The sequence below is a fragment of the Enhydra lutris genome, unplaced genomic scaffold, assembly GCF_002288905.1.
Source record: "Enhydra lutris kenyoni isolate GAN:26980312 unplaced genomic scaffold, ASM228890v2 scaffoldscaffold29, whole genome shotgun sequence".
NCBI lineage: Eukaryota > Metazoa > Chordata > Mammalia > Carnivora > Mustelidae > Enhydra > Enhydra lutris.
This window is the reverse complement of record NW_019154113.1, coordinates 16896458-16910772: the sequence shown is the minus strand read 5'-3', so window position 1 is coordinate 16910772 and position 14315 is coordinate 16896458. Positions and strand designations below refer to the sequence as shown.

The following is a 14315-nucleotide window of genomic DNA, read 5'->3' as shown; positions in this document are numbered from 1 at the left end:
ACTGAACTCTGAAACTGGTGTTAAGGCAGCACCTGCCAATCCTGCAGGCCTACAGCTATAGTCGTAGGGCTCATGGACCTGAAGATGAAGCCTAGGCCCTCATGGGGAAAGGCTGAATCAGAGAACCTCACACAAAGCTGGAATTCTCAAAAGGAGATATCCTTTATGGATAAGCCTTAAAAAAATAAATTTACCATATGGAAAAGTCTGGTAAGGATATGTACCTAAATGAGCCTTGACTTTAAGTAGAAAAGGAAAAAAGCCCCCCCCCCCCCCCCGGGAATTTCTAACCATAAGCTAGTCTCCAAATGTAGTTTGGGCTAGAATTCACATCACTTCTGTGGTCTGAAGAAAAAAAAGCCAAAAATTCGAAGTTTAAAGAAACATAGCACATACCTCCCAAAAAAGGGAAGAGAAGGAAGAAGAGAAATAACTAGATAATTTCAAATTTTATACAAACTAGAAAAAGAGGGAACAGTCCTCAGTCATTTTAACTGATGTTAATAATCATTTAGGTCATATTAAACCAAGAAGTTCAGTATGAGAAATAAAAATTACAGGCCATTCTCTTATAAACACGTATGTAAAAATTCTAAATGAAATACTAGTAAGCTGAATCCAATAACGTACAAAAAATATATAATAATCAGTTTGGGTTTATCTCAGGGAGTGCAATATTGGTTTAAAAGATCAACTAATACAATTCAACTAATACAATTCACCACAGTAACACATTAAAAAAAAATCATATGGTCATCTCAATAGATACAAAAATGCATTTGCTAAAATTTAAGACACATTCAAGAGTAAAACAACAGATCTGAAATGGAAGAAAAAAGTAAATTTGAAAATAGATTATGAGAAAATATCAAATCTGAAGGGTCAAAAATATTGAACAAAAATGAATCAAATCTCAAAGCTCTGTGGAACAAAATCAGGCATTCCAATATATATACAACTGAAGTCCCAGAATGAAAGGAGAGGGGTGGAAAAAATATTTGATGAGATAATGAGTGAACATTTCTTCAATTTGGTGAAAAGAATCAACTTATAGATCCCATGAAGCTTAATGAACTCAAATAGAAACATAGAAAGAATCACATGTAAACATACAAACTCTTAACACCCTAAGACAAGGAGAAAAATCTTGAAAGGAGCAAGAGAAAAATGACATAGAAAATACAGAAACCAAAGACACGGTAATTGGTTCACTCAGGAATTGGCTCCTTGAGAAACAATGGAAACCAGAAGGCACTGGAATGATACACGCAAAGTACCGAAAGAAAACACTGTCAACTAAGAATTCTATTTCCAGTGAAATTATGCTTCAAAAATGAAGGCAAAATGATGTATTTCTATATAGATGAAAACTGAGAGAAGTTACCGCCAGCAGACCTGCACAGCAGAAATACTAAAAAAAAGTTTCTCAGGCTGAAGGGAAGGTACTGAAGATGGTAAAGCTGAGTCCACAGAATGAAGAAAGCAGCAATGGTAAGAAGCTGGTACGTATGACAGAATGCATCTGCACTACTTTTTCTCCTGATTTCTATAGAAGACATAATATAACTATTTGTAATAACATACAACACCGTCTTGCTGGGATTTCAATATAGATACAGTTGCATATACATAACATAGATATAACATAGACATAGTTAACATCTGTAACGTGTATGACCATATCATAAAGGCTGGAGGATGGATCAAAGTCCCTATATTTTACTGGAAATGTATCATTATTAACCTAAATATACAGTAATAAATTAAAGATGCACACTGTAACCTCCAGAGCAAAATTAAAAATACAATAAGAGGGGTGTCTGGGTGGCTTAGGGGTTTGAGCGTTTGACTCCTGGTTTTGGCTCAGGTCACGATCTCATGGGTTGTGGAGTGAAACCTCATGTTGGGCTCTGTGCTCAACAGAAAGCATGCTTGAAGATTCTCTCTGTACCCCCCACTTGCTTTCTCTCATGCGTGCTCTCTCACTAAACAAATCTTTAAAAAGAATTTAAAAATATTTAAACTATAGTTAAAAAGTCCATAAAAAAATTAAATAGCAAAATATCAGACCTAAATCCAACCATAACAATAATCACATTAAATGTGAATTGACTAGACGCTGCCATCCAGAGGGGTATCATATTGGATTAAAAATGCAAGATCTTTGCTTTCACTTCTTTTGGGTATATACCCAAAGGGAAAATGCCAGATCAAATGGTAATTCTGTTTAATTCTTTTCAAGAATTGCCATACTTTTTTCCACAGGAGCTGTACCATTCTCCCTTACCACCATTAATGCACAAGGGTTCCGATTTCTGTATACACACACCACCACCTATTATTTTTCACTTTGATAGTAGCCATCCTAATGGTGTGAAGTGCTGTCTCACTGTGGTTGTGATTCGCATTTTCCTAGTCATTAGTGACGTTGAGCATCTTTTCCTGTGTTTATCGGCTATTTGGGTATATATATATTTAGGATGAATGTGTATTCAAGGCCTTTGCGCATTTTTTAATTGGGTTGTTTTTCTTGTTGAGTTGTAGGAGTTCTTTTTATACCCTAGATATTAATCTCTTATCAGACAGGATTTGTAAATATTTTCTCCTGTGGACTACCTTTTCACTCTGTAGACAGATCTGACTACACAAAAGTTTTTAATTCTGGTGAAGACTATTTTTTTCTTTTGTTACCTGTTCTTCTGATCAATGTCCAAGAAATCATTAACAAATCCAATGTCATGAAGCCTTTCCCTTATATTTTAGGAAGTTTAAAATTTTAGCTATTAATGTTTTGGTCTTTGATCATACTGGGTTAATTTTTGTACAGTGTAAAGAACGAACCCAAATTCATTTTCAGAAAAGTGAACATCCAATTTTCAAAACATCATTTGTTGAAAAGATTCTCCTTGTTTTTAATCTGGTATTTTTTCACATGAGGTTTTTCATGCCTGGGCTCTTGAGCCAAGAAGATCTGAGTTCAAATCCCAGCTCTGCCACTTACTATCTATGGGCTCTTGGACAAATTACTTAACCTTTCAGAATCTAAAACGGAGGTAACAATTTTTATTTCACAGGGCTTTGGAGGATCAAACGACATCACCCATCTATAATGCCTCCTACATAGCTGGTCCTCTCTATGATGCAGTAGGTATTGTTGTTATGACCAGTACATAAAGCATCCTGAACTCTGTTAGGGAAGTTACCAAGAAGATGTGATCACTAGTTTACCTATGAGCTGGACATGGGGGATCAGCGGTCCTCCCCTCCCCTCCCCTGTCCTCGGAATGTGGGTTCTGCTTGCCTTTCCTGCTCCCAGCAGCCACTCCAAGGACATGGCCTTGAGATGGTGATGTGGTGCTGAGAACATCTACAGTCCATGTGACTAAGCCCAGTTAAGGCCTCTATTTAGCATTTTACGATGTGGCAGGTGACTGTGCGCATGGACGCACTGGTCTTGCTGCTGTCCAAGAAAAGCCTCACGTGTTAAGTTCTTTCTGTTTCTTAAAACTGCTACCTACCAACCCGGAGCGGCCTGCCTCTCTTGCTAGTCTCTCCCCACCCTCTGAACAAAAGGCAAGTTTCAGATTATACCCGGGGAGCTCTGTGAGGGTTACGAGCCAACAAACTCTCAATATATAAAAAGACTCAAATACCATACAATAAAATATCATTTAGCCATAAAAGGGAATGAAGTACTGATAGATGCTATAATATGGATAAACCATGAAAACATTAAGTGAAAGACACAAGTCACGAAAGACCACATATTGTATGATTCCATGTATATGAAATGTCCACAATATGTAAATCTGTAAAGACAGAAAGCAGATTAGTAGTTGCTTAGGGCTAGGTGAGTGGGAGAAAGATGAGAAAATTAGGGTGTGGCAGTTAAAGGCTATGAGGATTCTGCGGTGATGAAATGTTCCAGAATCTATTGTGGTGATGGTTGGACAATTCTATAAATACAGTAAAAACCAATGAGTTGTACACTTTAAATGGGTGAACTGTAAGGAATAGAAATTATTTCTCAATAAAGCAATTGCAAAAAAGATTTAAATATCACTTAACAAGTAAATGTTCAGGATAAAAGGTCTTATTTATGCCAAATATTCTCCAGCTGAATTCTTCTCATTGTGATCATCCTATGAAATATTTCTTAATCTAAAAATCTTTTTTAAACTGAAAAGTACAGAAAATAACCTAGAGACACCCATGATCTGTAGACCAGATTTAACACGTCCATATTTTACTATATTTGCTTCAGATCTCTCTTTTCTTTTTAGAAGTAAAATGAACAGACACAGCTGCTGGTAGCCCTTATACAAATGGTTCTTTAAAGCGTCCTTCTGACTCAGGGTGCACACCATTAAGTGGGAGGATAACTGTTAAGATGATGGCAACAGGGCGGAGAGATAAGTGGTAATTAAAATAAAACATCATGACAGCATTACATACCCAGGCATGTTCACAATGTACTAACCAGGGAACTATTTGGGAATTATATTTTGAAAAGTCTGGAAAATGTCCATCATCTCTCCATGCCTTATTATCTATTCTGTATATCCAGAAAACAAAAAATATGTATTACCTGTGAAAGTAGAGTCTGCATGATTGAATTAGCCAGCTGAGAGTTCCTTCGAAGGACATCATAGAACCCCTGAGAGGAGACAAACAGTAAGCTCTTTAACAGATACACTAGTGATATAAACAATCACAAATTTAAAACAATACTCTTTCTCTACCCTATTCTCAATTCTTTGAAAAAGACTGAGACCATAATTGAAGGAGAAACGATTCAGGAAGTTTAGATTATTTGCCTAAAAAGAGATCTCTGATCTTTGAGAACTGGATTAATATACTGACCATAACTGTTACAATTTTTAAACAATAGGTCACTTCTGGCTTTGGAGTACTCTGCTCCTTTATGGTGAAGAATGTCCCAAGCTTCATTCTTTTCTCCATCCTTCATTAAGTCTTCCCTTCTAGGACATTACGTCTACTTAAGTTTCCAGTGCTTTGAAAGTGTCTCCTGGCCCTAAGCAGCCTAATGTAAATGACCGTGATATTTCTTCCCATCCAGAATTTCCCAGTCATAGTTTAAAACTACTTAAATTAAGGGGCACCTGGGTGACTCACTCAGTTAAGCACTCGACTCCAGACTTCGGCTCAGGTCATGATCTCAGGGTTGTGAGATTGCGCGCCATGTCAGGCTCTGCGCTGGGTATAGAGTCTGCTTAAGAACCTCTCTCCCTCTCTCTCTCTCCCCCTCCCTCTGTACCCCCCCCAAAAAAAAACTATTTAAATTAAAACCCTGGGGGAAACTTTCTTTTTGGAACCAGGAAAACAGATTGTACAGTTCATCTTTGAGAAAAAGCAAATGAGAGTTGGTCCCCTAAAAATTTTCTTAAAGAAAAGACACAAAAGAAAATTATCCCTAAGTTTTTTACAAACGTATAATGATAAAAGACACTTGTGGTCTTGGCACAAAAATCTGTAGATGTAATCAAGGAATAGTATATAGGTAGAAACAGACTTAGTACACAGAAAGAAGGCAATAATGTCTGGACAAGTGATTAACCTGGAGAAAAGTTAACTCCTTATATATTATAGCAAGACCGATTTCAGATGGACTAACAGATAAACAAAATAGAAAAAACTAGAAGAAAATATTAGTGAATATTCATTGGAAAGCTATGGACTCTTCACACATAAAAATAACATATCTTAGAGGAAAAGATCAATAGATTTAAATAGCCAAAAATTAGTATTTTTATACTAAAAGTATCACCATCATCGTCATCACCACCACCACCAAGAAAATGACAATCTGGCCTACACTTGCAACAAAGTTGACCACAAGTGTTAATATCAATATATAAAGAGTTTTTACAAACTGATGATGTATCATCTTTAATGAATAAATGAATACCAATATCCTAACAGATCAGTCTACGATCCTTATCAAGTTAATTTTTAAAATTTGGAGCTAGATAAGGGCAGGGATTCTTTGTTGCACATGGATGACTACAGGAAAAGAGTCAACATAGTAGGTCTGAGACTGTTATCCTTAGTAAAGCCTGCTTGCAAGACTGGCCCTTGGTGGTCGGCTGGGAATCTAGGAATAAAGAGTCTCCTACACGGACACAAAGCCTTTCCTAAATGACAGGTTTATTGTGTGTAAACTGTACAATGTGGTTTCTGCTCAGTATCTTGATTCTCTTCTGGGAGTTTGGAATTTTGGCTAACCATTACAAACTACCAATCCTAATTGCATCAAACAAGAGTGAACTACACTTTTATATCAGAAAAAAAATTTACGAAAATAAAAGATTATTAGTTCAGGTTTGCTACGTTCTTTCCATTCTGATTTACCTCGTAAAGCATAAGTCGAACATCAGCCTGCTGACCTAAGCATCTCCTCAAACTATCCATGATCTCAAGGCAAAAAGTTTCATTGGCAACAGAATTGTAACGGCTGTGGACATCCACATGGACCTGAAAGGAGGAGAGGACAGTTTACCAAATTAATTTTCTTAAAGCAGGTAAAATGACCCTATATTCTTGGTCAGAAACTTAGACTTAGCTTTCCTCGCATGCCAAAACCCCGGACTGAGGCCAGCGTTACAATTATCATGAGGCTATGGTAAGTGCCACTCTTACTCTAGTTTAGAATAAGAATTTTCAAACATTTTAACATTAACTCTTGTCCATCCCTTAAGGTCTTCCTTGACAAAGTCAGCTGCTTATTAGGACGGCACAAAGATGATTTCACGCCACTAGAATCCAGGAGTCATAATATACCTAGTTGCACTTAAAAGGCCTAAAACACTACCTTTAAATGTCTTTAATAGTTGGCAGAATCTAGATCTTTTTGCTTCCACAAAATCCCAAGAGGTTTAGAGGTGGGTAATTTTTTTTTTTTTTTTAAAGATTTTATTTATTTGTCAGAAAGAGAGGGAGAGAGAGCGAGCACAGGCAGACAGAATGGCAGGCAGAGGCAGAGGGAGAAGCAGGCTCCCTGCTGAGCAAGGAGCCCGATGCGGGACTCGATCCCAGGACGCTGGGATCATGACCTGAGCCGAAGGCAGCTGCTTAACCAACTGAGCCACCCAGGCGTCCCGAGGTGGGTAATTTTTAGTTTAGAAATGGACAATGGGCACCTGGGTGGCTCAGTGGGTTAAGCCTCTGCCTTTGGCTCAGGTCATGATCTCAGGGTCCTGGGATCAAGGCCCGCATCTGGCTCTCTGCTCAGCGGGAAGCCTGCTTCCCTGATCTCTCTGCCTGCCTCTCTGCCTACTTGTGATCTATCAAATAAATAAATAAAATCTTAAAAAAAAAAAAGAAAAAGGAAATGGACAAGACAAAGAATAACAGCTCTTGTTTGATTTATGTAATAAATCCAGCGGCTGTAGCCAGAGACTCCTAATCCTTACTCCAGGCCTGAGGTAGTGCATACTGAGCAGTCGAATCCCCACTCTCCCCGTCGCTGCTTCTATCTCCCTGTGCAAAGTTATTTAACCTTCCTGGGCCTTAGTCTTCTCATCCTTAAGATGGGGATGCTGATAGCAGTACACTGATACCCTGCGCTCCTAGTATCTAATCTGTGCCAATGTTATAAACAAAAGTCTTGTATAGCTACACTAGAATAAAGGATTCCTGATAAAACTGTCACATTAACTTGTTATTCACAAGTCATATAGTACAAATTTTAAGGTATAAAAACAATTTTATTGCTCCGAAGTCTGGATTACCAAAAAATTGTGAAAAGTTTTATTTTCTCAGATTACCAGGCTTACTAAAAGTTCAGGTGCAAAATACATAAACTACTAAAAAGGGGGATAATAACAGCATTTAGATGCAGACGCTCAGGTTCCGGATCATTTGTATAACCCGAACAGCGGGGGGAGAGCACAGCCTGCACACCCCAGGCCCTGCCCCGATGCACGTCGCGGTGCCGTGTGCACAGGGCTTACCTGGCTGGCGCCGACGGACTGACTGCACTGAGAGGAAGACAGGCTGCCGAGGACCTTAAAATTCTTCAGGAGCAGCAAAAAGCCCGCAACCGCAGATTTTCGGGCATCAAGCTGGCTAGCTCAGGAACAGACAGAGAGGTAGTTAACAAACAACACTAAATCCACAGGAATAGGCTTCGGGCTCAGATAAATCCAGTTAGTTCTGTACAGAGAAGGAATAAGTTATGAAGCACAGAGCAAACGAAAGTGAATTTATCTACTCAACATAAGCACCAGCTGCTCCTGGCAGTTAGTGGTAGAGGAATTCGGCTGATTTGCACTATCTCATGATCTACTCAACCTCATGACACTATCTATACTTTCTTCTATGTGGGGAGCGAGAACAGGAGTACTAAGAAGCTATCCAATGGGCCAATGACTCAAATATAAGTATGAAATACCAAAGGGAATTGTTGATTTTCTGTGTCTGAAGGACTCTTTCCTTTCTTCACAGAGGAGTATAGTGCTTGGTGCCTTGTAAACCCTCCGTCCAGAAAAACAAGACACTTGTCTCACTGACTTGTCTGACTCTCGTCTGACTAATTCATGGAGGTGCTACGACAAAGCAATCTTGGCCTGGTAGACATGGCTCTGGGTAAAGAATAACAAAAAACTGTCAGTTCTAGAAAAGGGATGATTACTAGTTGTTCCCTGGGTATCCACGAATGCACTATAAAATGGCCAAAGTGATACTGAACATCTCATATTTAAAGTACCAAATATTTCTACCCATTACTGGTTTCATAACACTTTTTAGGCGGCAATATCATCATCTCTAGCTTATACACTAAGAAATTAAGGAAGAGAGTTCAGGAGGCATTGGCTAAACCAAAAAACCTCATACTGCTTAACAGTTTATGAGGTCTACAGTCATTAGACCACAATTCTGATCAATGTTCATTAGAGTGAGTTTTCTGATTATTTTAAGGTGTTTTTCTCTCTCTCTCTTTTAAATCATTTTATTTATCTGACAGAGGGAACACAAGCAGGGGTAGTGGGAGAGGCAGAAGCAGGCTCTCCACTGAGCAGGGAGCCTGATGTGGGGCTCGATCCCAGGACCCTGAGATCATGACCTGAGCCGAAGGCAGACGCTTAACAACTGAGCCACCCAGGCGCCCCTGGTGTTTTCCTCTTCAGAACTATTGCCAGTTGGCACTGAACCTTGTCCTGAAGATTATTCTAGTGGTGTTAGCAGAGTACCTGAGATTAAACCTTGAATTCTAGCCCCATCAACCTCTGTTTGACTTTTGGAAAGTCACTTATCTTCTCTAAGCTATAGTTTCCTGATCTGTATAGTGGAAACTAATAATTCTGACTTTGTATGGTTACTCTGAAAACTGAATGAGAGAAGGAAGCCTGTACTCAGCACAGGCCTTGCTTGATGAAAGCTGTTCTGCTGGGTCAGACATCTGCATGACCACCGTGAACGGGCCGTATGAGGAGCTAGCAGAGAGGATGGTGTGCAACGTCAGAAGGCACTACTTGCTAGGGTCTCATGGGAGGCTCCATACCTGGCAAACATGGCTTTCCGAAGCACAAGTATCAAGGAGTCTCTCACTGACATACTGACTTTGAGAAGGGGCTGGAAGACAAAGAACAAGTGGGTAAAAAAACAAAACAAAACCCAAGTTTATTAGCCTTAGCTCATTTCTACCCAATACTGTTACACTGTGGCTTATATAAGGAAATTTAGTTCTACTTTTAAATACGTGTTTCGATATTTATTACACTTAGTAGTAAGGACAAGAGAATACACTGAAATACTAAATTCAAACTAATTATGAATGTCTTCAAACCTATTGTCCTCATTTTCTGAGGGCTTTTCAATCACTTCACTAACTTGAAACTGAGTAAAGGAGAGAGAACTGTGACAGGAAAAAGGGGTAAACTTGGAAATAGAGTCTAGCTCAGTGCTCCTGCCTTTCTAATACAAAACTTTATGCTTTAGAATCAGGGATACAGAATTTCTCAGACATTAATATTTATGAAGAATCATATCAGACTTCTATTAGGTAGTTCAACCTCAGTCTTGTTGAGTTCCTTAGGAATCAGAAGACTTACCTGCACTGCCTTCAGCAGCCCTTGTACAGTCTGAAGGGGCAGAAAGGAAAAATAGTCAAAAGTTTCTGTGATTTTAGAAGAACAACTCTGAAGAACTAAGGGAGCATACATGATGATATTGGAAAGCAGATCTGAAAAAGAGAATCTACAGTGAGTTGTCTCAAATAATAAAGATATTACAAGTAAAAGGAAAATAAATATGGGAAAAGACATGGTAAAAAGTTTTTTGTTTCTTTTCCCAAGTCAAGTAGACTGCAAAATAAATTTCTACTAATCCTGTATCTTTTTCTCTGGTCAGTGTAACCAGAATACTTCAAACTTTCTTCTGTGATAATATTAAGACCACAAAAATTAATCTAAAAAAGGGAAGAAATCCAATATGCTGACAAGACAAGTAGCATACGACTTCCTATTTCCAAGCTAAAGTAAATTAATAAATATTTATGAACTTTTACTATATGTAAACATAGTATAGTCTTAACCATAAAACATGGTGTCTCTTCCTTCAAGAATTTTAATTTAGTTAGGAGTCAAGAAAAATACATTTTGAAAGAACTGAAGAGGTAGATAACAAACAGATCAACACTGAACATCTACTAATCCCAAACACAGTTTATTTCCTAGCAAATGTCAGACCCTAAAGAGGAGCTCAAAGGAAGAGGAGACTATGACGAGTTGGTGTGCTTTAGGAAAACGAAGAGAAGAATTTAAGATGGATTCTGAAAGAAGGCTGACATTGAGATCCACCAAGAACCAGAAAGGCCTGCTAGATGTAAAGGGAAAAGCAGGAGGTAAACACATGAAAGTACAGGACAAATTCAGAAAATGGTGGGAAATCTGTGGAGCCAGGGTGAAGGATACAGAAAAATAAGTAAGTGAAGTGAATGTTGAAAAGGCAGGATGGATCAAACTGTCAGGGCCAGGATAAAGAGCTGATCGTTTATTAATGGCGGCACTGGTGACTTCTGAGAGGTATTTTAGGAATACTTATCTGGTGGCGTATGCAGGCTGAGTTGCTGCAGAGAGAAGAGAAAGCAGGTTCATCAGCTGGAAGCTGTGATGACGGTCTAAGTGCAAGGCTATGATTGCAAACTAGGTAACAGGAAGGGTGGGGAGAAAGGGTACAAAAATGAAGAAAACATGAAGAGTAAGAGGGGAAAAAAGAGAAGTTAGGTATCAAATATGTTGGAGAAGATAAAAAGGAATTCCAGCTTCTGGAACTTGGAGAGCCAGGCTTCAAGTAATAGAAATACAGATAATCGAAAGGGGAATTTGTTTGAAGAAAACTACTGCATTTGAAATAAAAGGAAAAAGGAAAACCTAAATAGAAATATCCAACAGGAATGGAGGCACTGAACTCAGGAAAGAAGACAGTCTTGACATAAAGATTTGGAAGCCATGTCTACCAAAGCCCACAGAAATAACTGAAGCCATGAAAATAGGCATAACGTCTATAAGGAAGACAGTGTATAAAAAGAGGAACAGACTTCTGCTTCCCACCATCATGGAATACTGGTGACCAGATTTTCCTCCCACTTCTTTTATTTTTAAATTTTTATTTGTCAGAGAGACAGAGAGGGCAAGTGAGCACAAGCAGTGGGGAGCAGCAGGCAGAGGGAGAAGCAGGCTTCTTGCTGAGCAGGGAGCCTGATGTGGGACTTGATCCCAGGACCCTGGGATCATGACCTGAGCTGAAGGCAGAGGCTTAACTGACTGAGCCACCCAGGAGCCCTATCCTCCCACTTTAAACAATAATACAAAAGGTCAAATGATACTGAACAATATTTTTCAGATACCAGACAGCAAGTAGTACAGGACCATGATCCCTGAGAGAAGGGAAATGCACAGGGTGAGCCTTATGACTGCACCATCTTACTGCCCGGCGAGTTTCGAGGCAGCAGCACAGAGAGGGGAAACTCTGAGTCCTGTGGTTTTCCCAATTTAAAGAGTTGAAGGGGGGCATTCGGGAAAGCTAAGGTGGTAAGAATTCACAGGGCAGAGTACTAGAAAGGAAAGAGATACATGGGAAGAAGCCTCTGGAGAAGTGCAAGAAGCTCCCTTTATATGTCAGCTGTGCTCTGGTAGGTGTGTGACTTTGAGAAAGCTCACAAGCCAAGGAAAGACTCACCAGCAAGGAGCAGGAAGGTTTCTCAGAGGTCACAAAGGACAGGAAATTGCAGACACCTCCTAATAGATAAGATTCTATACTCAGAAAGATACAAATGTCTAAATATGAAAAATTTACTGGATGAGGTCAAGAGCAGAGGAAAAGATCACTGCAGAACAGAAGATTCAGGAACTAGAAGCTCTACCAATACAAATTATCTAAAATGAAACAGAGTAAAAAGGACTAAAAATAAAAATCTGTGAGCTACGTAACAATGTAAGGCACCCTACTACATACGCAATGTTGTGGGGTTGGGGGTAGGGGTGGGAGATGAGTGTGCTGGTGGGAGACGACAGAAAAAAGTTTTGGGTTTTTTTTTTTGTTTGCTTGTTTTAAAGATTTTTATTTATTTATTCGACAGAGAGAGACACAGTGAGAGAGGGAAAACAGCAGGGGGAGTGGGCGAGGGAGAAGCAGGCCTCCAGTGGAGCAGGGAGCCTAATGCGGGGCTCGATCCCAGAACCCTGGAATCATGACCCGAGCCAAAGGCAGACACTTAACCACTGAGCCACCCAGGTGCCCCAGAAAAAAGTTTTTGAAGAAATAATCTCAAAATGTTTCAAACCCATGAAAACTATAATCCTACAGATCCAAGAAGCTTCACAAACTCCAACCACCAGAAACATGGAGAAAGCTATACTAAAGCACATCATAATTAAATTGCTTAAAACCACTGATAAAGAGAAAATCTGAAAAAAACTTATATAGAGAGGGAAAAGGATATGAATGTAAACTGACTCATTAGAAATGATGAAAACCAAAAGAATAGTAAAGTAACATCTTTAGAGCACTAAAAGAAAAAAACCCTGTCAATTCTATACCCAGCAAAAATATCTTTCAAAAAACTAACATTAAATGAAGACTTTTTGTGACATACAGAAGAACCCAACAATGGCAGATCAAAAGTTAAAGGCAGAAAAGAGAGAAAATGATACTGGATAGAAATCTAGAGCTAGGGGCACCTGCCTGGGTGACTATCAGGTAAGCATTGGTCTTCAGCTCGGATAATGATCTCAGAGTCCCAGGATCAAGGCCCACATCGGGCTCCCTGCTCAGCGGGGAGTCTGCTTCTCCTTCTGCCCTTCACCCTGCTCGTGCTAATAAATAAATAAAATCTTTAAAAAAAGAAAGATAGAAAGAAATCTGGATCTACACAAAGGGGAAAGCACCAGAAATGGTAAATGCATGGGTAAAAATAAAAGACCTTTTAAAAAATTCTTGAAAGACAATTGACTGTTTAAAGCAAACATAACAATGCAGATATAATTCAATAAACAGAGAAGTGAAATATATGAGAATCAAATCACAGGAGAAGAAATGGATGTATACTGTTGAGGTATACCACTACTTAAAGGTAAACTGTAGTAAGTTAAAGATGTACCATAAACCCTAAAGCAACCTGAAAGAAAACAAAACACAGGTAGAAGTAATCAAAAGAAAAAAATGGAATTAAAAAAAATTCAACCCAAAAGAACACAGAAAAGGAGAAAAAAGGGAACCAAGTACAGATGGACAAAATAGAAAACAAAGAGCCAGATAATAATCACATTTTAAAAATCACATTAAATGCAAATGGCATGTCCCAATTTAAAGTCCAAGATGATCAAAAGAGATTAAAAAATACACAATTGTAGGTTGACTATAAGAAACCCAGGTTAACTATAAAGATATAAATAAGTTAAAACTAAAAAGATGAAAAAAATATTCCATGCTAACACTGACCAAAATAAAACTGGAGAGAGGCGACTGGGTGGTACAGTGGGTTAAGCACCCAATTCTTGATTTCAGCTCAGGATGTCATCTCAGGGTCGGGAGATGAAGCCCGGCATGTGCTCTGTACTCAGCTCAGAGTCTGCTTAAGATTCTCTCTCCCTGTCCCTCTGCCCCTCCCACTCAATGCTCTCTCTCTCTCAAATAAATAAATCTTAAAAAAGAAAGGAAGAAAGAGAACTGGAGAAGTTATAGTAATATTCAAAGTAGACTTCAGAACAAATAATATTCCTAGAAACAAAAAAGATCATTTCATAATGATTAGTAGGTCAATTAACCAAGGGGACATAACAATCCTAAATGAG

At 38.8% G+C, this 14315-nt stretch overlaps 1 protein-coding gene across 3 annotated transcripts in view; it reads right to left on the bottom strand.

Moving 5' to 3' along the window:
* LOC111152618 (Fanconi anemia complementation group I) overlaps positions 1-14315 on the bottom strand; it is an 83218-nt gene that overhangs the window by 22800 nt on the left and 46103 nt on the right. For all 3 annotated transcript variants that reach the window (XM_022511152.1, XM_022511151.1, XM_022511153.1), the window contains 5 exons: positions 10074-10204; positions 9524-9594; positions 7974-8088; positions 6373-6495; positions 4589-4657 (listed from right to left, as the gene is read on the bottom strand). In XM_022511152.1, the coding sequence (XP_022366860.1) occupies positions 4589-4657; positions 6373-6495; positions 7974-8088; positions 9524-9594; positions 10074-10204 (509 nt within the window). The remainder of the gene's footprint in view (positions 1-4588; positions 4658-6372; positions 6496-7973; positions 8089-9523; positions 9595-10073; positions 10205-14315) is intronic.